The sequence below is a fragment of the Hermetia illucens genome, chromosome 1 (genome assembly GCF_905115235.1).
Source record: "Hermetia illucens chromosome 1, iHerIll2.2.curated.20191125, whole genome shotgun sequence".
In the NCBI taxonomy this organism is placed as follows: Eukaryota; Metazoa; Arthropoda; class Insecta; order Diptera; family Stratiomyidae; genus Hermetia; species Hermetia illucens.
In genome coordinates, this window is record NC_051849.1 from 169,380,624 (window position 1) to 169,407,132 (window position 26,509).

Consider the following 26,509-nt stretch of genomic DNA (forward strand, 5'->3'; position numbering starts at 1 on the left):
CTATCAGACCTTTGCCAATATTTATTAGTTCGAAAATGTTAATACGTTTTTTTTAAATTCGACTTTTTTAGAGGCTCATTTCACGAACATCCGCGGCTAGTGACTAGCATTGAAAATATAGTATACTACAAACTAGGAAATATTATAAATGATATATGTTTCAATAAAAGATAAGGGCGAAACTCTATGGTCGGTGAAAATTATTGTTTACTAATTTGCAACAAAATCCAGTATACTGAGGCAACTCCAGCATCATTCGAAACTTCTCTACCCACGTTTATTTACTGTTCAATCTACACCTATCTGACTATGCATATTCATTTTGAATTCCAGTAGAGGCTTCTCCGTATTCGTTTGGGCGGCTTACGTGTTATGTTTCAATAATCTATTCTGTAACAGAAACAATGGGAGTCTTCTCCGTCCAAAGAACTCAACCATAAATTTGGACTAAACTTATCATATTTATGTTCAGAATTATAATTGTACGCCACTTCTAGTTTTAGCTTATTTACTTCCTTATTCAAACGCTCATTTTGACAAGACGAGGCGGATTACTTTGTGAAATTATTACAGGCAGGATCAGCTGGTTCTTGTCTATTATCATTATCATATCATATAATGCATGAGAAATGGCGTATAAGGTCTTCCAAATAAAAGAATTGCTCGCGGTAGTTTTCGCCAAGAGGCGTCTATGGAACAACACGAAATTTAAATTATTTATATTAGTTATGCTGATGAGGAATTAGATGAATTACGGAAGTTATCACTACTTTTTACAATCAAATGGAATCTTTAGACAATACTACAATATTATCTACCTTTTTCCATGTATGTATATATTTGGATTTTGCGGCAATCCACAAATTTCCCATAAGCCGTTCCGATTCTTTTTGCGGCTGAGGCCAAGTACATCTAGGGCCGTATTTATGATAACGTTCTTCAGGTGACTGTGAAGATCATTTGTTGATGTTTCACCTCCAGGATCTCTGTTGACTGCGGTTATTGCGGCATCCATTTCCCTCTTATAGGTGTTTCGGAAGGCTGCGTTGTGGATGGCTTCAATGTTAACACTCAGTTGATTGTCAGAGGAGATTCTGGGTGGTGTTGTTATTCGAAATCGGAGCACCATGCCAATGCGATAGTGGTCCGAGTCTATATTGGGCCTCCTATATGTTCTGACATTCATCAAGGCTGAGAAGTGGCGGCGTTCGATCAGCACGTGGCCAATTTAGTTGAAAGTGGTCCAGTCTCGAGAGGCCCACGTATGTTTGTGGACCGCTTTCCGCGCAAACCAGATACTTCCAACAACCATTTCGTGTGATACTGCTAATTGAATGATCCGCAGTCCGTTCTCATTCGTATTTTGGTGTAAGCTATGGGAGCCAACGTATCGCGTGAATACGGGCTCCTTCCCTACTTAGCTGGAAGATGGTTTCTGGATACTACTCGACAAAAAAGTCTAAAACTGGCTGATGATGACTATATCGTCATTTCGCCCCTGTGGGTGAAAAGGCAGATAGCCACAGCTGCAATCGAGGTAAAGATTTTTGAACACATAATCAATATATCAATCCACAAATTTCCCATAAGCGATATACTCTCTTACTGTACTCTTCCGACAGTTTCTACGAAGATCCAGCCCTTGTCTTGAACTATATAATATTATACCAAAGATCAACACTTAAATTGTAGATACTATTATAAGAGGCCCATATTGAGGTTTCCTATATAAAGGTAATAAAATTTAAAGAAACTGCATATATCATAAATAATACTTTACTACAACATACGAGTATTACATATACTCGTGCTATTTTTTTCGAAATTTAACCCTAAAATCTAAACCTAAAAGAGCGATCTCAAATATCGTAGAGTTCCATAGAAGCCATTTTCAGGATACATTTCCTCTCTAACAATCTTTAAAGCACCATTTCGTCCAAGTGCAAATGGTTGTTTTTTGTTTGTCCGTATGAGAACGATGCCATGTTGTCTGAAAATTAAAAATCATTAAAAAAGCCCCCTTTTATGTCTTAAAATAGCTACAGACCCCTGTGGGCAATGTTCCCCCATCAGCACTTTATCTGACTCTTGGATGGATGTTCCAACCTCGCATTGGCCAAAAATAAACTGGAATATGCTTGGACATCGTATTCCCCAAAACCCGAACTTAGAATGCACTGATTCTGCAAAATATATTGTAGACATCATGTGGCTGCAAAGTGGCGTATCTGTAAGAACCAATAAAGTTGTAAATACTTTAGTAGACAATTTATGAGGGGATTCATACTCATGCTGTTGTTGCAAGCTGGTTGTAAATAGCCGCCATTCACGTAGAAGTCAACATGCCCACTAGGCTCCATCTTTCCAAATATGCCCATGTTTGTATGAATGACATCTACGAAGTTTGCATCACTTGCATCCAGTTTCATGTTAACATTAGGATTTGCAAAAAGCGGAAGCGCAGCATCAAGTCCTGCGAATAAGCTCATTTGTTTCTAAAATATAATTTTTTGCCCACCTATGATAAGAAGGTAACCGTAACATAATACATATATAGAGAAAGCAAAACACCTGTGGCTCTATCAATCAAATTCAAGTTCTACCCTTGTGATCAAAGTTATGTTGAGAGAGAAGTAGATATACGCGTCTCAATCTACAGGCATGTACTCATATGCACATATACATATGTATATATAATAGTGATCCTCAAATTTATAAATAAAGCTCTTACCTGTTATTCTGTCAACTTTCTTTCCTGAGGTCCTCTCAATATGGTTTCCAGCAAAACCTGCCACATGAGCCCCCAAACTAATGCCAACCAGGTGAATCTGATGGATGTTGAAGGAGGGGTGGTGATGTTGTATTTTCATTAGAAATTTCGATAAACAATCTCCTGCATGTTTTGTGTTTATCACTGCTGTTGGGTAGCATGGTAATAGCGCCAGTTTCCCCCAGTCGACAGTTATTATGTTAGTATTTCTTCGCTTCAAGTATGCTGAAAATAAGAATTCGAGGTATCTTTGATAAACAATCACCAATAAATATAAATAAAATTTTGAATTAATTTAAATAAAATGAATGAATGTAATCTATGATTTGAACTGTCTCCTCATTTGTGGTACATTGTGGCACATGGCACCTGCGAAAAGGTCGGCGGCATTTCGACTGACTAGCAACGAATGGTTAGTCAGATCGACGCATCGCGTTCAGTCGCAGTTGTAGGAGTTGCCTTCTGGTTGTATGTAACAACAAGTCCTGAAAGGGGAAACTGAACGCTTCAGATATGAAAGTTTTTGTAAATTTCTTATATAAAAATATTTGAGTATATATTTGTTCTACTTGTACCTACCACGTGATGTATATGCTCATATTATGTCAGAATATTCATGTTAGCGTCATAATAACATCCAAAGTCTTAGGATTTCCATCAAACTTGGTAGGATTATGCTTTATATCATAGCCTATATTACTTATATATTACTTAGGCTAGGGATGGCTAGCGAAGTGGGAGGGGGGGAGGGGCTCAGTCAATTAATGAAAATTATAGTAATATGCTATTATTAACTTTGTTTAAACAGATATCGGTATGGAGGGTACTTCGGAGCCTGGGCATCGGTTAGTGGCTACTCCGTGCTTTTTTCATGTTTTTCGGTTGGTTAGGTTTTGAGAATGAGTTTGGGAAAGAAACTACCACAGTATTAAAAACTACTAATCGAGACCTTTAATTTGATATCCCACATGACTATATTTGATGAAAGACACTGGCAGTGAACTGGTTTTTATAAGGGTCTGCTTTACCTCAAACCTTAAAAAGCGCGTTTACATTGATAGCAAAAAAGACCATAAGTTGATGATCGGAAACATTGATTTGCTTCGCTTACCTCCAATCACTCACCTTAGTTTCGCTTAAATGGAGCCGGAGTTTGATGCGACTTTTAATTATTGAAAACATTTCATAATTTGTTCTTGAAATATGCGCACACTTTACGAAAATGGCATCAATGTAAATGATCACTTTTTTGAACTTGCACAAAAGTTCCAGGGACGTCAACTGCTACGGACTGGTACTGTAAGGTCAGCTTACATGAGTTAGGAGTTAGTTTCTGTCAGGAAACGGAGGTTTCCAATATAGAGGAGAAGTGAATTTTCTATTAATTTGCTAAGGACGATATTTTGGTCGTGATTGGTGACCAGATTGCCTAGGTTGATTTTGGCAACAACCTGCATGGCCCTAGTGGCCGTAACAACACTACAGAAAGGTTTATAGGTTTCTGTAATTTTCATCGCCATATCATAGCTAGCACACTGTTCGGGTACAGGATTCGCCGCAATCTTAGCATATTTAGGGCCATCAACAGTATATTAAGGAGTTCCCTTTAGCATGTCTGCAACATGAGAGGCGCTGACATTGACCGAAAAAAGTACCATCATCTTAAGATTCCTTGGCGTGTCGCTATTGCACCCGCTTATAAGAGAAAAGAGGGTTTCCTCCTTAATTTAATTCGAGCCGTTGTCGACACAAACGGCACAAACTCTAAGCATCTCGCCATATGAAGACGATGACTAGCACTGGGCCCAGATCGAAGCTGATCCGTGGAGGTGAATTTTGACGGCAATCCCCAAAAGGCATATCAATGAAATCAAAGGCTGAGTGAGCTGTTACTGGCTTCAAGCAGGCGTAAACACGGTGCACTGAATCTCCGTTATCGTGCAAAAATATGAGTAAGTTGCATAGCGCACGCCATGCCAAAAATACTTCTACTATACCGTTGGAGAAGTTACCACAGATAGCAACGGTTTTATTAGCATATACCGAAGTACAAAAGAGTTTGCAGGTGTAAACCTTTCGGTTGTCTTGTAAGGGATGCTAACAGTAGATTTCTCATCTACAATGACGAATAGGTGAAGAGTTGGAAGGAGCGCTTCACCATGATTCTCAATCATACAGCATCCAGTGAAGTTCCACTTCCTGTGGACAAAATGACAAGCCACTATAATATGGCGATACAGACTCCTCGTCCAAACAGAACCGGAATTGCCACAAACGTAGTCAATTGCAATGAAGCTTGATTGTTCCCTCGTGGAACCATTGCGTACAGCCCCTGCAGTATCTGCAGAGTTGTTATTTCCACTCATTTATAAATCTTGTAAATCTCAAATTTTTCCCAGAAAATGAAAGAAGAGCATGGTCGTCAAGATTCTGAAAAAAGCATGCTTTAGTTTGTCAGCACTAATCCTGGAGGAATTCACTAGTTTTCTGTCTGAATGCTTCTGCGAGATCCACAGTAACAAATTTTATTGTGGAGTAGTGCGGGAAGTTTACATCTCCGCTTCGCTTGCTTTTCACTGATTTCGAAGAAGCCTTTGATAGCTTGAACAGGGAGTGTATCCGCAGGAAACTTATTGCGGAGAATTTGCGGGTTATTAACCCAACGATGTATGCCACATACTGCATCGAGGTAAAATCTTGGAAGAATTCAAATTGAAAAACGAACCCCACAGGGGAGCATTTTGTTAACGATAGTTTTTATTGTCCTAATCGGAATTATGTCGTTTCCCTCAAACGCCTCGACTTCGCTCATGACATTTACTTACTTTATCATCGAGTCATAGACCTTGGCTAAATGATTCTAAATGTGAGACGAAGGCAATCCAAGTCAGATGACAACAATAAAATCAAGGTTCTCAGCCTGATTGGTCATTGCACTCTTCCCATTTGTTTTATTGGGGGGACACTGAGGTATGCTCTTATATAGAGTCAACCCGGATGATCATTCAAGCCATCTGCACCATTTACGTTTATTGCACCATCTTAATCAGAAGTCGGAAATGGCGGCTTTCTGGAGAGCTCAGACATTGAGAAGGAACGACAACACCAGAGTGCAGAGTGCAGAGTGGTGCAGATTAATGGAGAAAGATTACCAGCTTTTCAGAGAATCATGGAGAGTTCACACAAATTACCGGGGACCGACGGCAATGGGACCTACGCGTCATGCACCACATTATTGTATTCAGGAAAAAATTCAGTAGGATTTCCTGAATACAATAGGCGTGAATCCTGTGTCGCCTTATAGCTAACTACTTCTGCAGAGCATGCCTCAATGTCCAAGGAACCACCAGGTTATAAGCTATTGACTGTGAAATTCCAGTCTGAAATTAGAGGTGTTTCAATATGTGTGATATACACCGACGGAAACTTCCGCTACAGAGGAGAAGGATGCTTTCAATGATCAAAGATTGTAATCCAGGAAAGACTTACCAAAGCTGAAACTGTGATTTTGATTGTTGACTTGAATTCCAGGATGGGTTTTGATAACAGTTTGCCCAGACATATTACGGAGGAAGACGATTTTCGGAAACATAACAATAACGACGAGAGGTTTTTAGTTTTTTGCAACTTCCACCTGGTTATCATTGGTGGTACATTGCTTAAGCACAAAGCCTGTTACAAAATTATTATGATTTCAACTCACCGGCAGCAGACGGAATCGGTGTTTTGAAATAAATTTCGAGCTCCGCGAAGGGCCCCGTGAAGGTGGCTTTGCTACCCCTACTATACGAAATCATGTGGTAAGTAATATTTGTAGAGAGTGAGCAGTCCATCAGGTGAATATAAATTTGGAACAGAGTACATATATCGAAAAAGGTTTTGCATAGATATTTTAAGATAGATTACAGCAGTGAAGACACATATGATATATCCATTCGAGATAGTCTTAAAGAAGAGATAAAGAAAGAAACGCGTCTCGCAAAACAGGCCAGTTTAGGCTTCCGAAACGTCCTTTCTCTTTTAACACAAAACAGCATGAATGAGTCTTCAATATGAGTGATGGTTAGTGGTTGCAGCCACACATAGAATTTTATTTTGGATTTCTCTTCTTTTATAATAGACATCTTTAGAAAATATTGTTGATACTTGGAGTTTGTTAAAAGCTAAAAGAAACTTTAGGAAAATGCTAAAAAGCAGGGGCATGTAGAGAATTGCGGTCGTCTGGTCATCCTTATTCCTTTTTGCCAGTCCCAACATTATAGCCAAGATTTAAATTATTCCGCCTATCAAACTGCCCAAGAATTTTTTTATTCCATTGGTTTCGAGAAATTCCCCTCTTAAAATGTTTTATGTTCGTATGATACTCGTCAACGCAACCCGAACCACAATTGATAAAACCAACAATCTATCCTCCCATATGATCCTTTGTTACATCAACTACTAGCATCTCTGAATGACTTCTTCCGGCCATAAACCTGCTGCAATCACTTTATCCTTACAATTGAATTCCTGTTCGTCGAATACACGTCAACCGATCAAGGATTTTGAGTGCGATGTTTGGAAGCCGAAAAATACTAAATCCCAAAGATCAGCAAGTGCTTGCTAGAACCAAAAAATGGCCATGGCACCCCACACAATCCACGGGTTCACAGTTACTTCATTACGTTATTACTGTTTAAAAAGTTGGATCAGTGCAAGGACATTATAGAGACACGCTCTAAGTAAACTTTTTGTTGGTTCCCAGCTTTAGGAGCATAGAACGAAAAGAGCGGGCCGACATATTGATCAGGCAGGGGTCTGCTCTTGGCTATTGGTCTGTAGATACAATCGGTGGTCCGCTAGGGACTGTCAAGGGTGAAATCCACTCACACTACTTAAAAGCCGCTGACTTCAGATGGTGAAGGGTCATCACCTGCGCCAAGTCAAGGAGGTTCGTTCTAGCAGATGAGGGTGAGCATCGCGAAAGTTGAACTTTGTTTTTCACTGGGTTGGGTGTAAAATAATAATAATAATAATAATCGTTGGCGCAACAATCCATATTGAATCAAGGCCTTGAAGTGTGCTAGCGCACTTCATTCAAGACCGTAACGGTATATCACAGTGCACTGTGACAGGCAATGTGGTTAGCATTGCGTTCGCCCGAGATTATTATTCTGATTTGACCCAGGTACTCATTCACAGCTGAGTCGACTGGTGCCCGATATCCAGTCACGGTAACAAATTCCTCTGCCCCCAGCGATATTTGAACGGCGACCTTCCGCTACGACAGTCCAGCGCTCTAACCACTTAAGCCATCCGGACCCAGAGTTGGGTGTAAAAGCATTTTCTAAATGAGTCGCTAGTGCAGCACTCTTTTCAGTGTCACTTTGGGCTCAGTCATAATTACCTAGGCGCAAAGGTGGTGAATGTTGCTTCGGCTTTTCAGATTTCTACAAGCTTTTCCAAAGAGCATTTGTGTCCGCTGTGGATGTTTAATCTCTGGGGGAATTTTACATATTCTGCTGGTTTTTATCAGTCAGAACTTTTCGTAGGCCTTTTATTGCCTCTGATAGTTCAGCTCTTAATCTTGACGGACAATGTATTTGCCATGCACGTCTCAAATTTCTTTTTTTGTGGATCATCGCTAAGATACGCGCTGAGGATCTGCATCTGTTGGTTACTGTTTGGTTTGGTTTTGTGAATAGTCGTGCAGTCATGAACAGGGTGTTGGTAAAACTTTCAATAGCTAGGTCAATACCACGCTTTTTATTCAGATTTATTCTATTGGCTAAGTGAGAACTTATATGTTTCCGATGTTTCAACCGGTTTTTAGATTTCTTTATTAGAATTTGTTCGCTTCGTCTGGAAAGCTGTCTGATCAAGTGTATGATAAAAGCATAGTGATCGGATGAGAACTGGTAGCACGGTCCAGCTGAAATCATTTCCCTTTGAATATTTTTCGTAATTCCGAATGATTAGATTAGGAGTTTTTCAGTAGCCGATAGGCCAGTAAGTTGTATGCCCAGAGGAAATGAAATAGTATTCCTTTATGCTGTTCAAAATATTCTAAAGCTTCTTATCTTTTGGATTGACTAGTCTAGAGCCCCAGTGAATATGTTTTGCGTTGTAATCTCTCTCTCTCTCTATTGGCCAATAGTTATTTCATCTCGATACTCGATAGATAGAATAGATAGATGTCGATTGCAACGTACTGATTTCTATCCCATCAAAGTCTCACATGTCGTAATTTCTTTTATTCTGTAATTCTGCCACAGAAAAGGACTCAACAATGAAATGTTTTACTTGATTTCATGCTATCACTTATATCAACAATCCAAGCCAAGGAAAGCTTTCGTTGTAATTCGTGTCACTCGCTCCACTCATTTCCAGCGGACCTGGAGTTTTCTTCGGCGTTCAATGTCGAAATTTTAATGAAATAATAGTGGAGCCCACATAATTACCACCCGGGACCATATTTTCTTTGCAGCTAACCCATATGCCACAGAGGGCAACAAAATCATTAGATGTCCTATGCAGGTAAGTATTGCATAAAGTCACCACCCAGCCTGGTAGGCATACATTTTTCAAATCCTTTTTGAAACTCCTTCCACTATGTCCGGGTTTCGCTAAGTTATGCAGAATCCTTTATCGGCCATTGCAAACGGAAATAGAACCAATGATAAAACATAACGTGGATTAACTATCAACTTAACAAGTGAGCTCTTATTCAAACCATCTCTTCTTTTACTATTATCATTATCGACGGCTTTGAACCAATAGTTCTTTAAATCTTCCTTTGTATGTGAAGACTACAGGAATAGCCCTTAAATATTCCTTACTTCACTGGGAAAAATCATAGTTCTCCGAGATTTCCAAAGTACTAATAAGTTTACTTTTGGTTTGTAAAGTAAATATACATTTCTGTAAGTGGAAGCAAGAATCATGATACTGCGTACCTGTCATCCTTTTCTGAGACATCGAAAATTCGTTAAGTCGTTGTTATACTCGCTGGTACTGAATATTAAGGGCTTTAATTTACTATATTTATCGATTCATCCACGCATTCCTCAGTGATCTTGATATATGCAGGCAATTATATAAATTTTAACAAGATGACATTCGTGAAGTGTGGGAACGTTCGACGAAAGATGCAAACAAAACAAATAAAGAAATTCAACTGTCAAATAGTGACTTAGATAGAAATGGAATTAGCGAATAAATGATTTAATTCGATTCTGCTTCCAACCACATATGGATGAGAGAATGAAAGTTTAATAGAATCTGGTTATCATCCTCTGTTTAATTCCAGATGTCAAGTTATTATTACTTGAGTTACCATTTCACGATATTTTCATTGAGAAGAATCATCTGTGTCAGAATATATTAAAAAACTTTAGCAAACGATTTTATTGACCTTGAGATATACTTTGCCTGGATTCCTTTCATCAGCTGCGCAGAGAATTTGTTTTGTTAATGAAAGATTTCAATGGTAATATTTATTTGAAAAAAGCATATCTCTTAAGAGACAGAAATAAATTCGGCTTGAAACATATCTTAGATTTCGCACTATTGTGTCAACCGCCACGGAAGTCCTTGCAAACGTCCCCACCACGCAAGAAATTGCAGATCTTGTACCAATATAAAATCAATCCCTAGATATTCCTGAAAAAATCTTTAATAAGATGGGTCTGCCGCTCTAATAAGGTGGGTCTGCCGTTCAAATGTTATATATTCGTGCTGACAATACTCTACATATTCCCATCGTCTTAAATAGAGCTAGCATTTGATTGAGACATCAACTAACATAGGCTCAATAGGTTACGGTGGGCGGGTCACTTAATCTGTATGGATGAGGAAGATCCAGCCCGGAAAGTCTATAAGGGCAATATGGTAGAAAAAGAAGACGAGACAGACCCTACCTAAGATGGAGCGATGGCATGGGTGGACACCAGACAGCTTTTAAGGATATCGAATTGGTGGACCTCGGCGCAAAACCGGGATATCTGGAGTTCCTTATTAAGGCAAACCTAGACCGGATACCGGTTGATGCGCGGTTGGTGATGATGACTATTAACATTAAGACAAGCCTTCACTGCCACTTACCATCTTCCACAGCTTTCATTTGGTTCTTCTTAATCCCGCCAGCATAGCCATGAATCAACACCTTCAAATTATTTCCAACTGGTGCCCAATCCGGAAGTTCTGGTTTCTGGTTGTCCAGCAAAATAGCCTCGGAACGGGGTCGCATACTTGACGACAGATAAAACCTTATGAATTCACTGTTGCACATTTCGTTCACCTGAACTAAGCATGAACCGACACTTATGTTGACAGCATGCAAATTTGGTATGACCACTAGAAACACAATCATTGTTTTCAGAGCACGAACAGATAGAGGAGAAAGTGAGGCCAGATAAAGAACACTCATGACGGTGACAGAAAGATATGTTTAAAACGCACAAAAGGAATATGAACCGTTAAATGAAAATTAGAATCGAATAACCAGGTGATGAGGTAGCTGCTGTTCGGTAGCTTCTTCAGGCGGTCAATTGACTAGAAATGCTTCGAGTTTGAGCGTCAAATTGTTTCTTATGAAAAGCAAATTGTTAAGGAAGCAGTACATCAAGAATGCGTTTGGAATATCAATTTATATATGGAGACTGGGTATCTATCGATAGGTGCCTGTTCTTAACAAAAAGCAAACTATATGGGTTGGAGTGCCAGCATCGTTCTTGAAAATATGCATACTATTCGTAGGTTAATCATGTAAATGATAATGATATGAGCTATATGTAAATTGGATGATTAGCATTATGAAACTAATAATATTAATCGTCCAAGGTAGCAATTTACATGTTTAAAAACCATCATCCAGATTGTGATACACATATCGGAAATGTATTTTCTATGAAAGAATGTTTTAGTAACCTCCAGAGAAAGGTATCACCATCATCAATAGCTAGTTTATTCCTTTTTATGGAGGAAATACTGCAGTAGTGTTTGTATTGAAAACGGAAACTTTGCAAGACTATATCCTGCAACAATGCGCCATTTCAAAATTCTTCAACTTCAACTAATTCTAAGAAGAGGAAAGTGTAAAATTTTAGAGAAAAATATTTTCTTAATGATAACGAAATAGTTAAACAAAAATAAGAGTGGAAGCTAGTTTAGATAAAAGTGATTTCGCTAATGTTCAATTTGCATTTTGTTGTAACTCTTTCAATAGTGTGGTCAAAGGACACTAACGGTAGGAAACTACGACCAGCAGCTTATGAAATGAAAGGAATATTTCAACACAATTCTAACTTGCATAATACCTGGTGAAGCCCCATCGAACAAATTATCTTGGCAGGTCGCCTTTTCAGCGTCTTCAAAGCTGTTGCTTCCACTTATTGGATAATTCTGGAAATCCCTAATGCCTAAAGTGGTTGGAATCAAATCCGTGTTTATCAAAGTCAATGAATCGGATTGGTTTAAAACGGTAACTTTCGGTGTTACGTCATAATATGAATGAGTGGGATTGAGCTCTGGAGTACAGCATTTTGGAAAAGGGGGCCGGAATTCCGGAACCATAGCAGAAAACCTCGGGATCATCCAAACAGTTTTCGAATGCACTTCTAATTTACCGGCGATTCCTGCAGATCAAACCAGAAACAAAATCTTTATCGTCAGGCCGCGGATCTGTTGAAATGTAGTAATAACTCGAAATCCCCCCAGTTAATGCTTCCACGCGGAAAAGAACCTATTTGATTTTAGTGTGCCATTGAAACTCAAATCTCAAGACGTAAGGATAGCGTAGACACGATTCAATTCCCACTTCGTTGGCATCATCAATAGAGCTTCCAAAATATTTGGTTTTATCCTACGTCGGAGGAGGAGGCTTTTCCTCAATTCAGTCCTTCTTTACGCTCTTCAATTCCCTCGTCGGAAACATCCTTGAATATTGCTGTGAAATCTGGTTCTCCTTCCGCATCCGCAAATTCACCCGGACTTCCTCTTATAAAAAAAACCTTCCACGAGTTAACTATCCATCACGGCTTCGCACTCTCAATTTCTTCTCCTTGCAGCAACGCCGTATCTTCCTTGATATGTGTACTCTTTTCAAACTCTGCAATTGCCTGATGGACTGCATTGCCAACTCGGATATTACTTTCCGCACCGCCTCACGTCATCACGCTCGTAAAAGTTATAAGTACTTCTTCCATCACAACGTTTGTCACTTAAATATGTACTGAAACAGGCTGATGTTTCTTGTTCTGATGCACAGGTGTTTGTTCGGGTTCGAAGGTTGAAGCACAGTCAATCGCGCTTGAACCAATCCTCCAACTCGTAAAGCATCATAACCGACTATTACCGTTGTATTGCGGTGCGCCGATGATTCAGACTTAGCAGAGAGTATTTGGCGTGGTTGCTAGCGTTTGTTGGCGATCTGGCGCGTCCACACAATTGCCAACCATCAACAAACACTCGCAACGTGTGGACAGGGTGTTTTGCTTGCAATCCAGTGTCGGTTTTTTTGTAAAAATCAAAGAGTGTGTTCGAGAAGAAGGAGCTGTGTGAAATGCTGTATGTGAACAAACCTTGCCGAATTGGAACGAACTTCGCCGAGTGAAATGTTAATTATACATTGGAGTTGCAGCTCATCCCACAAGTCTTTGAGAACTTGGAGTTTCCCAGCAGAAAACAGATATATGAATACATGGTTTCCTTTCAACCACACCTATGCGCTATCGCTCGCGGTTACCTGAAATGCGTTTAAGTTCCCTCCTCGTTGAGGTATAGTGCGTCAACCACACCTACGCAGGGCAGCGAAAGCGGATTTAGAACTGTTAATGCGTGCGGCGAAAGCTAGTTCAATGCCACCGTCGGCAGAAAACATGCTTCCTAGATATACAAATGGATCAACCTTTGATTTCTCTTTTGCTTGGAGGAACAGTCCAGATCCGCATATTACGGTGATTAGCCATTCATCCCCGAGAGGAGTATACTTACCGGATGAAATACGGTCAAGGACCAGTTCTTCATCACCGTGTATGAGAAGTTAACGTTCACTGGACCATCGAAAGGTTTAGTTTATAGTTTTGAAATCATTTCAATCATCGGCATCTTCCGCTTCCCGACCAGCGCAATAGCAAATTCTCTTTTATCAAGCAGTACCCTGCGCTGGGCTCGCTCTCGGACACCACCTTGTTTAGGGGGCGGGGGGGGGGGAGCCTGCAGTAGTTTACTACTTCCTTAAAGGTGTCAAAACATGAATATGGAAACTAATAATTTGAACTCTACAAGTGGTAAGAAATCGCAAACTTCGAATCCGCCCGCGACCATGAGCAATCATGAGGCCTCACCACATTCATGACCCTCTATGGATAAATGTGTAGGAGGCATGCTTGGGAGTAACTGGAAATCCGACTGCGGCCGGCCGACCGCGAAATCATCGGCGGAAGGTGGGGATAAGCTGGTAACCCCGGTGGGATCCACACTGGACGTACCAGACTCTTCTATCAGCCGTAATGCGCTCAAGAAGCGTAAGACCAACACATCTGTGGTCGCCAACACTTTATTGTGCTCCGCACCAGGACGTATATCTACGTGTCCCGCGGAGATTAGGACCGGTGTACCGGGAGGCGATCAAATCAGCGAGAAAAATTCTAATAAAGTCGGTCCCTGAAGGGGAAGACCGACACGAAGGCCGGAAGGAAGAGGACGTATGCGCAAGCTGCAGCCTCATTTCTGACTGCTGCCGTGGAAGTTTCCTCCTAGGATGTCAAAATGTCAGCGGAACAATTTACCATCCTCCGGGAATCCCCGTCGAGAAAAATGCTGGAGCCTGGAACGAAGTCACGATTTAACAATCAAGGTTTTCGCGATGGGCGTGCACTGATGAGGCTGCCTTAAAATGGCTCCAGCAGGTAATTCCGACTATGAGTTGTTACGGTCGAGACAAGTTCACTATTGTCAACACTGAGCTGCACAAAGGAAGGCAGAGAACATCATCCGCGTGTTGGGTGAACAGAACCCGGGCATGGACTGCGAACACTACAGGGGAAAATTCATTACTGCCAAGAAGGACAAATCTACGAACGTGGAGATTTTCAGCGTGGTTTTCGAACTGGACCAAAAGAGTCTAAATGCGCTCAGGGGAAGTCACCATATGGTACTCCACTTTTTCCTAGAAAGGTCATCTCCATTTTGAGAGCGAAGATCAATGATGGTCTTCGACTCACACAATATAGAACAAATTGCAGCATCTTCTGTGCGCTCTCCCACAATGGAGCTGCGCGCGGAGGATAGTGCACACAGTGGCGGAACGCTGTATGGAGGTTTGCACTGGTGCAGGCACTACAGAGTGAATCCTACGTGCTAGTAACTTCTCCTACACCATTTACGGAACAGGCGGAAGAAAGGGAAACTAGAGACGTGAACGAAGCTGACTTGGCCCCAGTTCGAGTGATCGGATCTATGCATACCGGGCACCGGGAACCAATGAAGGTGTCGTTAAAAACAACATGATTGGATCGAGTAGCAAGACTCGGAAAAATGCTACGTAGGTAAGTTAGTCCTAGCAAAACGAATACGTGTCTGCACGCAAAATATTAGTACCCTAACTGGAAAGACCGAGGAACTCGCAAGAGTCCTTCAGAAAAGGTGCATTGATATCTGCGCTTTAGAAAAAACCCGATGGTCTGGGGCCAAAAGCTGCGACATAGAATGCCCGCGGTAAAAATGACTATGAACTTCTCTATTTGGTAGCCTATACCCTCATTGTCATCTGAGAGGGTTTCCATGACGTCATTAAAGAAGGCGAACGACTTAATGACCGGTTGACGAAGCAACACCATTATATCTGCTGAACGCACCATTCACTTCTTCACCACGTATGCACCACAGACAGGTTGACCTGATGCCGAGAAAGATGCCTTCTGACAACGTGGCACCAAATTAAAGATACGGTTCACAAAGTGGCCTATGCAATCCTCGGGGTCACCAAGTCAGGTAAACGGTTCATCAAACGAAATAACTGGGTTTGGAATAACGATGTTGAAAGGAAGGTCGTGAAAAGAAACGTCTCTACCGCAAGTTTCTCGACGATAAAACACTGGCCAATTGGCAAATTTGTGAAAATGACTACCGGGAAGCAAAAAGGCGATCGCTGTCACCTGAGCGGTCAGTTACAAAAATCTTTACGTTAAACTGGACACTCGGGATGGCGAGAGTCCAGTTTGTATCGACTTGTCAACAGCCGACACGAACGCACACAGCATTTCGAATACTTCTGTTCCGTTAATAACAGGAATGCTTACCGAGCGGCGACTCGCAACGGATAGATGGCGAGAATTTCTGGAGCAGATTACAACTGAAGAATTTGTTCCTCCTCCACTTCCACGGCCATTGTCGACATTGGGAGCAATTCCATGTAAAACGTAACTGTCAGTGGAACTGAATTCGATGATGCAACAAATCGGGAAAAGCAACAGGACCTGACGAACGTATGGAAACTGAAGAGCTGAGACCCAATCCGGCGGCTCAGTGAATTCTTTAATCGGGTTATTCAGAAAGGCAGAAAGAAGATCATCACCTGACTGGCAAGAAAGTACCACAGTTCCAATATGGAAAGAAAAGTTGTCCAGCAGAATGTTCAAATTACTGTCCGATCCGTTTACTTTCCAATACCATGAAGATTTTTGAACACATTTTTGACCGTATTCGCGAAATCGTTGAATTAACTGTGAATCAAGCCAGATTTGTCAAGAACTGTGGGATTACTAAAACAATACACGCTGCGTAGTTACTCATGAAGAAACACCGTGAAAAGCATCGCTCTCTATAGATTGCATTTCTATATCTAAAGAAGACGTTTGACCTTGTGTCAAACGACCTCATCTGGTATGCTCTACACACTTAGTAGTACACTTAGTACCAGAAGAACTCGTGCGTTAAGTTGAATTGCTCTACCACGATCCAAAAAGTAAAGTTCGAAGTGTGGCGACTGTATCAAAACCGCTTTGTGTCTCTATCGGTGTTTATCAAGGAAGCACACTCTCACCACTCCTCTTTGTTCTTGTTATGGATACTGTCGCACAGGACATTCAACGCCCAGCGCCCTATACACTGCAAAAATGATCTCCAGCACTCGTCCAAAGATGGAATGATCGCCTCATGCATCACGATCTCAGATTGAATCTGATTGAAACTGATTTTTCGTCGACCGATCCTCATGAAACAAGCACAATCACTGTCAGCGGCAGTGACCTGCCCAGTACTGAGCGATTTAAATACCTCGGATCAACGCTATCAGCCAATGGAGAACTGCGTTATGAAATTGCTCTACGCATTAACGCAACCTGGATGAAGTGGCGTTCCAAAACTGGTGTTCTTTGTGATCGACGTATCAACGAACGTCTCAAATCTAAAATCTACCGCAATGTCTGAATGTTGACCAATTATTACGACTATAGACGATAAACGGCGTCTTGCAGTAATAGAGACGAAAGTGTTGCGCTGGAAATGGAAATGAGTTCGAAATGAGGATATCCGCGGTCGATACGCAGTTACACCGATCGTGGAGAAATTGCGAGAGAAGCCTCTTCGATGGTATGGCCATGTAATTTGCGCTAACGAGAATTTATTCCAAAGTTTGGCCTGAACATTGAAGTCGATGATAAGCGGCCAAAAGGCCGGCCTTAACAACGGTGGCTTGATACGCTCGATGTAGATTTGAAAACCTCACGATTGCATCCAGATCAGACATTTGATAGAAAAAAATGGCGAAACCGATCACTACGAGCCGATTGTAAACGGGACAAAGGCTGAAGAAAAAGAAGAAAGAAGAGCAAGGGTTATTGTATTGGTAAGCTCGTGAATGAGGTCTTGCCACACAGGCATTCGAAACGGTAGTGAATGAAAATGATTTGACGACACTAACTTGCTCCAATGCCAATGAACATAGTGTTTCGTTAACGTTCCTTTCAAGTACTACTACTCTTTTGATTTGCAGAAAGCTCATCATGGAACTCAGCTTAAGCTTTGAATGAACCATTTAATTTTTCCTCGGGGCACCTTAAATTGAATTTTTCTGGTGTTTGCGCCTGCGATCCATCGTTTGAAATCCAGTTTCCTCACTATCTAAAGGATTTTTAGTATCCGTCCCTAGACAATTATGAACTTTTGTGACGCTATGCTAATGGGAAACTTAGATCAAAATTTGCTTTGCAGTGGGCAAGGCAAAGAAACGTATCCTGGTCCTTGACTACTACGCCCTCTTGCTTCAGAGTCAACATGATTCGGGGTAGTCGATTCGAGTGGATCCCCTCAACAACAATTTGATGTGATTTTACAGGAAAGACAGCCGAATTAAAAATAGACTTCAAAAAGGTTACGGTATTGAGTTATTTTAATAAAGTCGGACTCAAATTCAAAACATCGATGAATATATACATATATCCGAGAATAAAACTACCTTAAAAAGCAACATTGCTTGACTTCTGATGTTCTACTTCAATGTATGAGTAACGGGGCGCACTCATCTTCTCTGCAACAACATGGAGATCTTCGAGCGTTAGCCCCTCCAGTTTTTCTGGGACAAGGCTCATCATCTTCTTCAGGGCATATTATTGGTACTGGGCAATATCCACTCTCCGGCAAGTCTTTCGGAGGACAGGTCTGCAATAAAATAATTGTTTTAAATATAATTTTATTAATTGAGAATTTTCTTCTTTAATTACCACAATAAATGTCGTCTGGCACTCAGAATTGACCTTTTGCAGGGGAAAACAAAAATCACTTCGCAGAAATATAATTCTCATTACCAGCAGAATTAGCACCTGTAAGGAGGTTTATGAAAGGTATGTTTGCAACATTTGGTTGTCCTATTCATAGTTTGGATTAGGAGGTAATTTGCTAGCCAAAGTTTTAAAATCAAAGATTGCCTTGGAAGATATTTTTCGGGGTCAATCACAAGAACAGCTATAAAAAACCCAAATGGTGAAAATTTTTTTAAAAGATAATAACACTGAAGAAGGGGACAGTTGGTCCCCGAAATACGGATTTGTTTAAATTAGATAATTTTAGCCAATAAAACGGAAAAAAAATATATTCCAAGGCAATCTTTCATTTTAACATTTGGTTATTTTATTGGCTTACTTGAAGGATGAAGACAAGGATCGCAATTATAAGCTCTGCATAAAGCGCTAAGTAATACTCATTTTGGATCATAAACATGCATCCTGTCTGATTAATGCCAGTCAAATTCAACGTCGGCAAATCCATAGACATACGTTCTTCAGAAGCTTGAGGGATGTAGTTTTCCAGACAACCTATATTTTTCTTGCAGCAACTGTACGGTGTCAAGGACAGGAGTTTAGTTTCAGTTGGTCTAAAATTAAGGAGATTTTTGAAATATTTGAATTTTAGTCTCATTTGAAAAATTAAACTCAATTCAACTGTCAATGTACTGGCTTAGGAAGCCTATATCAATTTACTTATTTTGCTAAATATATAAACGGATAGATGGCGAGAATACTTCGAGCAGATTTCAACTGAAGAATTTGCTCATCCTCCACTTCCACAATCATTGCCGACATTTGGAGCAGTTCCACCTGTCAGCGCAACTGAAGTCGAGGAGGCAATAAAACAAATGAAGTCGGGGAAAGCAACAGGACCTGACGACATTGCGCGGTTACTCATGGAGAAACACTGTGAGAAGTATCACCCTCTTTACATTGCCCTTCTGGATCTAGAGAAAGCGTTTGATCATGTACCACACGAACTCATCTGGTATGCTTTACGACAACACTTCGTGCCAGAAGCACTCGTGCGCTGGGTTCAATTGCTCTACCACGATTCGAAAAGTAAAGTTCGAAGTATTGTGGGTGTATCAAAACCGCTTCGTGTCTCTGTTGGTGTTCATTAAGGAAGCGCCCTCTCACCACTCCTCGTTGTTCTTGTTATAGACACCGTCACGCGGGATATCCAACGTCCAGCACCCTACACACTGCTTTATGAAGATGATGTTTTCCTAGCATCTGATAGCAAAAATGATCTCGAGCAACCTGTCCAAAAATGGAATGATCGCCTCATGCAACACGGTCCCAGATTGAATTTTAACAAAGCTGAATTTTTGACGACCGATCACCATGAAACAGGCACAATCACTGTCAGCGGCAGTGATCTGCCCAGAACTGAGCGATTTAAATACCTCGGGTCAACGCTATCAGCCAATGGAGAACTGCGTTATGAAATTGCTTCACGCATTAACGCAATCTGGATGAAGTGGCGTACCACAACTGGTGTTGTTTGTGATCGACGTATCAACGAATGTCTCAAATCTAATATCTACCGCAATGTCGTCCGTCCAGTCGCTCTCTATGGTTCTTAGTGTTGGCCGACTATAAAAGACAAAGAACCGAGTCTTACGATAATGGAGACAAAGATGTTAGGTTGGACTAGTGGCGTCACACGTTTAGATCACATCCGAAATGAGGATATCCGCGATCCTTATGGGGTTGCAGCAGCGATCGTTGAAAAGTTGCGAGAGAGGCGTCTTCGATGGTATGGTCACGCAATTCGTGCCAACGAGAATTCACTTGCCAAGATTGGTGTGAACAACGAAGTCGATGGTAAACGACCAAAACGCAGACCTTAACAACGGTGGCTTGATACGCTAGATGGGAATTTGAAAGCCTCGAGATTGCACCCAAATCAGGCATTCGATAGAGCCAAATGGCGAAGCCGATCACGACGAGCCAACCCCGCTTGTGAACGGGACAAAGGCTGAAGAAAAAGAAGATATTTTGCTAAATATTTAACTAAAGTTTCTTACTCCTCCTGGTACATTGCCATATTGTCCTCGTATTCATATTCAATCCAAGATGTTGTTTGCCAATCCTTATAGCTCTCCACCCCACAGCATTGCTGATGGTACTGCATATCATCCCAGATTATCCGCCATTCCGGGTTCGAGTAGTAAACTTCAATACCTCGACGCAAGGATAATTCCACGGCACACATCAATGGCTGAACAGAATTAAAGAGCACCCAAGTAGTCAGAAATCCATCGACGGAAAGGACAAATATGAAGATGTGCCAAATTTTTAACAAAGTGAGCAAATGCGCTGTGTATGGTTCCCTTCTGAATTTCGTTACAATCAAAAATCCACATCCATAGAAAACAATTAGATGCAACCCGTAAACTTCCATAAAGAAGAGCAATGTCCTTATTTCACTACCCTCGCTATGTCCAACATGCTTCGATATTGTATGTTTGAAATATTCGTTCAGAGCAATCGCAGTGATACCGAGCACAATTTCAAGCGCTATGAAAATATTAAGGAATGTAAAAGCGCAGCTTTGTGTCTTTCTGCCGGAACCTTTTGGCATTTAAACATTTCGACCTCAAAGTTCTATAAAATCTTTTCTAAAATATATGAAAAGTGAATATCATAAACGAATAAAATATATTTTTAAATCTATAATTATGAACAATATTTAAAATTCGAATTTGATGGTGACATTTCTTTGAAATATCTCACTAGGGCATGCTTAGATGAGAAGATTCCTGCTATTTGTCATAAAATGAAGTTGCTTTTCAGAACTGCTCCAATCAAGCAGACAAACGATGATGAAACCGTGCATCTTGTTTTCCTAGTTTGCTTTTGAGGCCCATAGCCTCTATTAATTTTACAAATTCATTATCATATGACTGTGGCCCACGACCATATACGAGAAGAAGCTGGTGTTACTAGAATAATTAAGGTACGTAAGGGAAATTTCGAGGGTCGGAACTTCTGCAGACACAAAAGGTAAACTGAGCCATAACCTTCAAAAAGGTGCCGATTGATCGGTTCGATGCCTAGGGATAAGAAGTATATTTCCCAGAAGTGCGACAGGAGGGTTCAATAATAATATTGGGAAGAAAGTCGCACTGCGTCCTAAAAGAATTATTGTGCCCCTTTACTGCTAATATTGTACCTATAAACTACAGCACGTCGAGTAACCGATAGAAACTGTGTTGTGTTCCCTACTTCCAAATGTTTCAACCTGGAATCTGGTATTAAATATTCTCCCAGGTGTCTTAACCTACTAACCAAGTACCAAACAAAGTCCCAGAACGTCAGAAGAGGTTTCCTCACTCTCCTCACAGAATCTACAGAGAGTAGCATAGATATCTCTACCTTGCCCAGGTAATAGTTCACCCTGCAATGATCAGTGAGTATTTCCATTATGATCCAAAGGCTCTTCTTGGCCAGGTTTAAGCATTCCTTTGGGCGCTTCTGTTCGTATTCCCTCATGAACACCCTGGACTGTCCCATTCCTGGTAAGTTCGCCAAGTAAAGTTTCCCCATTTTTCAATGTCGTGGCCATGAACCCATTTTTGGCTCCACAGAATAACTCTGGCCCGTATAGCGGTGCAGCTGCACCTTTCCTCCTCCTCATTGCCTTCCCACCCAACATGGCCTGGAACCTAGAGTATGCAGTTTTTATTATGCGAGCCGAACGTATTCAGTCTCTTAAGGCGTTTCCATACCATTTTAGAGTTCACCTGGTTGGATCTAATTGCCTCGAACGCCGCATGGCCGCGAATCAGAATAACAATGTTCTGCCCCCTGTAGTTCCTTTGGAGATTAAAGGAGGCACATCTCTCTATGGCATATATTTCCGTCCGGAATATGCTGATGTGCTTATCCATTGGTTTAAAGTGCCTTTTCTTGGACCAATGATCACTACACATCCTCGCTCTGCTGCAAGTGATCCGTCAGTGTGCCAGGTAATCAGTTGCTGGTTTAAGCCGTATATCAATGTCACGCTCTTCCAATTTACCAGTAGCTCCAACATGTTTTAAACTTGTTATCGAAGTGAAAGTAAGTAATTCGAGATGCCGCCGTCTGGAAAGAATATCAATTTTCCTTCGATTTAGGCAGTTCCTCGACTCACGGGTACTTCTACCTACATCTGAATGTACAGATGGAGAGGAGTCAATCTCAAAAGGACCTCTAGGGATGCCGTTGGGAATGTTGCCACCGTCCCACTGATACACAACCAAGCCAGTCTTTGAAGTTTGTGTAACTCCCAGGCTGTTGTGCTTCCGTTCTTCTTGCCAATATTACCCCGCAGAGGTAATCATGAGTCTTACTATTGCAGTGTATATCCAGTGCACCATTCTCATTGAACATCCCCATTTTTCCCTACCTGCATCAAAGCCTTTTTGGCTTCCGACATATGTTTTTAACATTTGTCTTCAAGAGTAATTTCTTATCCAGTGTGATTCCAAAAAATTTGACCTGTAGCCTAATGGCTCTCAGCTGATAGAGCTTTCGCTTCTTAGTGAATGACTCTATATTGGCCTCCGCTGAATTGACCCCCCCCCCCCCTTCCTGCATCAAATACTAGTGATTCGCAATCCAGTTCGTATTCTGTCACATAAGGTATCCTCACACTCGCCCCTGCAGATTAAAACAATATCATCAGCGTAACCCTGGACCTGTATTCCAGTGTTTGTTAGGTCTCCTAAGAGTTTATCAACTACCATGGCCCACATGAATGCTTATAACCCCGCCTCATGAACAACCTTGGCTAGCGTTCATGACCATAGAATTTGTACCTGTCCACACTTCGACTCTCTAACATTCTACCCATCCAGAAGGTCAGGGTGTCTTCCACCCCCTTGCATATTAGATTATCTCGTATCTTTGTATGTGATGTGTTATCGATCGCTCCTTCGATATCCAGAAATGCACACAGTGCTATTTGCTTTGTTTCTGTAGCATTCTGTACTATGTACATTTGTCAGTTGATAAGCTTACGGCAAGTCTGCTGATATGGTTGTAGTTAAGGGATTATGCATTAGAACGTAAGTTCTAATATAGTTGCCTACGGCCTTCGCCACTGTTTTAAGTATGAACGATGTTAGACAGATTGGTCTGAAAAATTTTGATTGAGGAGGATCCATTCTACTCGCTTTCGGAGGAAAGACTATCCTTGCCCGTCTGCATACCCTTGGTATATATCGCAAGGCTATGCTGTACGTCAGGAGTAATTAATCGCGCAATAGGTGCATTTCCAGCTAAGCCAGTGGCCAGTTTAGTGGCGTCGATGATTGATCTGACCCTACGGAAGACGAATTATCAATCCGATGAGCTCCCCAGACTCTGTATAGCCGAGGTAAATCTGTTATAAATTATTCATCCCAGTATTTTCTCTTCCCTTCCCTTCCAATAGGCAAATAAGTCTGTACAAGGATGTTTCACTGGGAGGCTTAGGTTTACGCAAGAAAGCTAGCCTTTACCGTTTCCATGTCCCAGAAAAAAATCCCATCCACCAAGCATGCTTAAAACAACTTCACAAATATTTCTGTTCTCGGCTTAAGAGCCAGCTTAAGAACTCTATTTAGTATACCATTGATGCCCAGTGCTTTGTTGTCTCCTTGCCTACCGCAAATCTCTTGTACCTCTTTCGTCGTTACTGGGGGTATTCAGCCATATCTAAAAGTAACTGCAGATTGTAAATGCTGGTACACTCCTGAAGAGATATACCCTGAAAAATTCTCAAAAGGAGGTAAGGACGTATACTTTGCAGTACTACATGACCTTTGAATCTTTTAATTACAACCCTGTAGATGCTTCCTCATCTATATCCGCCTCTGTGCATAGTTGTTTCATGCAGCTTCTATTTCTTCGCTACACGGCTAGCATTAGTTTTTTTTAAATTTATCTCCTGGTCAATCCTACCTACTGCTCTCTGGGCCGCTAGACTGGCTCTATAACGCCCGCCCACCGAAGATCAGATAGTTCACTATTCCGCCAGCAGTTGGGCCTTCTACTGCATTCTAAAGCATAGGATCTAGGCGTTGATGAGTAGCATGCCGTTGTGATGCACTCCATGATATGGAGCGCTCTCTTCGAGCGAGCGCCTAATATAGTGTCGTCAATTGCTTTCATAGGAAAACCTGACGTTCTCCTCATTCTTGCACAAGTAGGTCTCTAACAGCCTGGCTTGTTCTTCACACCATTGCCTGATGATCACTGTGGGTGTAGTGTTCAGTGACATTCCAGAACATATCGGAAGCTAGTGAAGGATTGACAAAAGCCAAATCGACAACTGAACTGGAGCCCCCGGTAAGTGTTAACTTAGCCATCGGCAGCTAAAATAATGTCTAACTGCGCGAAAACCTCCAAGAGGTAAAGCCTCTTGTATCCGTGAATGAGCTTCATCAAATTATAGCCCATGCAATGCAGCGATGACTTTTGGTTTCCATCCTTTTGCGCTCAAGAACAATCTTTCCATCATGTCCTCAAATTCAGCCGATGTCAGGCTTGGAGGAGCAGCGTATATTTTTTGCCAATACGAACCTACTTGGGCACACATTTTCCTGCATGGCTTGGTCCCAGCATGCCAACAAAGCTACCCCACCTGTAGGATTACCTCCCCATACATTAATGCTAGGGTTCCTGCAGGGTTTGCTTATTTTAGCCATTTGAATCTCTGATTCTGGGATTTGATCTGTTTTGAGCGATCCTACAGTGATGGAAGATGAATTGGATCAACGTCAGTTTCTGCATTTAGCGCCTTTTTGAACTCATGACACTGCATTAAGCGTTTTTTTGAGCTCATGACACTGCATTTCGCATCCTTTCGAGCTCAGGACACTTGCAGCTTTTGGCAACATGCCCGCCGTCCAGCTCCACCCACAACATGCTGCCAAAAGGCAGGCCGAAACAACGGTGGCTTGATACGCTGGATGGGGATTTAAAAGCCTCGCGATCGCATCCAAATCAGGCATCATAGAACTAAATGGCTGATCGCGACGGGCCGACCCCGCTTCAGAACGGGACAAAGGCTGAATAAAAAGAAGAAAGAAGTTACATTCCCGGGCAATCAGACCCGTTTCCTCACAATGTATGCATCGATTAGACCGATCAACCGCACTTGTGCACATCCTCACTTAAAGCTTCTCTACAAAGAGACTACCCATCCAAAAGGGACCTTCGCGACATCCAGCAGCTTGGGCGCATCCTCTGCTGGAAGCCGGATAGTTGTCGTCGGTGTGCCTCCATACGCCTTTCAGAGACTAACAACGAATACGTCCTGCAATCCGTGCAGCTTAGAAGTTATCTCGTCTAGGACCTTGCACTGTAAAGCAATCTTATGGTAGATTTATGGCTTGGCTGCGGAAGCCCCCGGCTTTGCTCTCCTGGGACTTTTTCGGTTCCAGCATTAGATTCCCTTTTGGCTCCTTGCTTACATTTCCCCCAGGTCTTTGAGATCAGGGCTAACTTTCATCCTTCTTCTTAGTATATCTGCAAAGGACATACAACCTCCAACCTTAGCTGAACGGATACGGTTGGTGTCACTACGGCTTTCTCTCTTCTGGGTATTGTAGAGAAAGCTATACTCGTTTAAACACTTCCTTGTCTAAGTGCCACGATTACCAAGCTGTCCACCACCGAGTCACTACAGTTGGGGGATATCGACGACCAGGAGTCTCCTTGTCCATTCCCAAACGCCAGTGTTGAACTTCCGAGCCCCTGCACCGTAAGTATACACCATCTCTCCTCGCCTATACTGATTTACTATTGTAGGTGACCTTCAAATAGCCATATTTGTCCACGGGTGGGGGTTTTCCTCCCGCCTACCCAACCTGCACATAAACATTCCCATGCACGGATACTTCATAACGCCTACAACCAAAAACTCATGCACATACGCCGAGCATTCCGCTACCCGCAAGAAGTTACGCGTCTGGTGGAGATCTGTCTGTCTATCACA

General features: G+C 41.7%; 2 protein-coding genes across 2 annotated transcripts; both read right to left on the reverse strand.

Moving 5' to 3' along the window:
* Positions 1-1,809: 1,809 nt before the first annotated feature.
* LOC119661001 (phospholipase A1-like) lies at positions 1,810-11,325 on the reverse strand. The gene is made up of 5 exons (XM_038070111.1): positions 10,853-11,325; positions 2,732-2,995; positions 2,288-2,473; positions 2,048-2,228; positions 1,810-1,990 (listed from the first exon to the last, which is right to left on the reverse strand). The coding sequence occupies exons 1-5, from the start codon at positions 11,175-11,177 to the stop codon at positions 1,846-1,848; spliced, it is 1,101 nt and encodes a 366-aa protein (XP_037926039.1). The 5' UTR covers positions 11,178-11,325; the 3' UTR covers positions 1,810-1,845.
* Positions 11,326-18,122: 6,797 nt separating this feature from the next.
* On the reverse strand, positions 18,123-21,287 carry LOC119661363 (peripherin-2). The gene is made up of 4 exons (XM_038070672.1): positions 20,568-21,287; positions 18,890-19,121; positions 18,472-18,570; positions 18,123-18,409 (listed from the first exon to the last, which is right to left on the reverse strand). Exons 1-4 carry the CDS (start codon positions 21,122-21,124, stop codon positions 18,245-18,247), a joined length of 1,053 nt encoding a protein of 350 aa, XP_037926600.1. The 5' UTR covers positions 21,125-21,287; the 3' UTR covers positions 18,123-18,244.
* Between the last annotated feature and the right edge of the window lie 5,222 nt (positions 21,288-26,509).

Bases quoted from the DNA above. Each gene is read 5' to 3' on its own strand.
- LOC119661001 (XM_038070111.1), bottom strand. From the start codon at position 11,177: ATGAGTGTTCTTTATCTGGCCTCACTTTCTCCTCTATCTGTTCGTGCT. The intron at 2,996-10,852 runs GTAAGTGGCAGT...TCTTATTTTCAG, and splicing joins AATGAAAGCTGTGGAAGATG to CATACTTGAAGCGAAGAAAT. The intron at 1,991-2,047 runs GTCTGTAGCTAT...TTTAATTTTCAG, and splicing joins GGGGAACATTGCCCACAGGG to ACAACATGGCATCGTTCTCA.
- LOC119661363 (XM_038070672.1), bottom strand. From the start codon at position 21,124: ATGCCAAAAGGTTCCGGCAGAAAGACACAAAGCTGCGCTTTTACATTC. The intron at 18,571-18,889 runs GTAAGCCAATAA...ACCTCCTTACAG, and splicing joins TCCTTGTCTTCATCCTTCAA to GTGCTAATTCTGCTGGTAAT. The intron at 18,410-18,471 runs GTAATTAAAGAA...ATTTTATTGCAG, and splicing joins GCCAGACGACATTTATTGTG to ACCTGTCCTCCGAAAGACTT.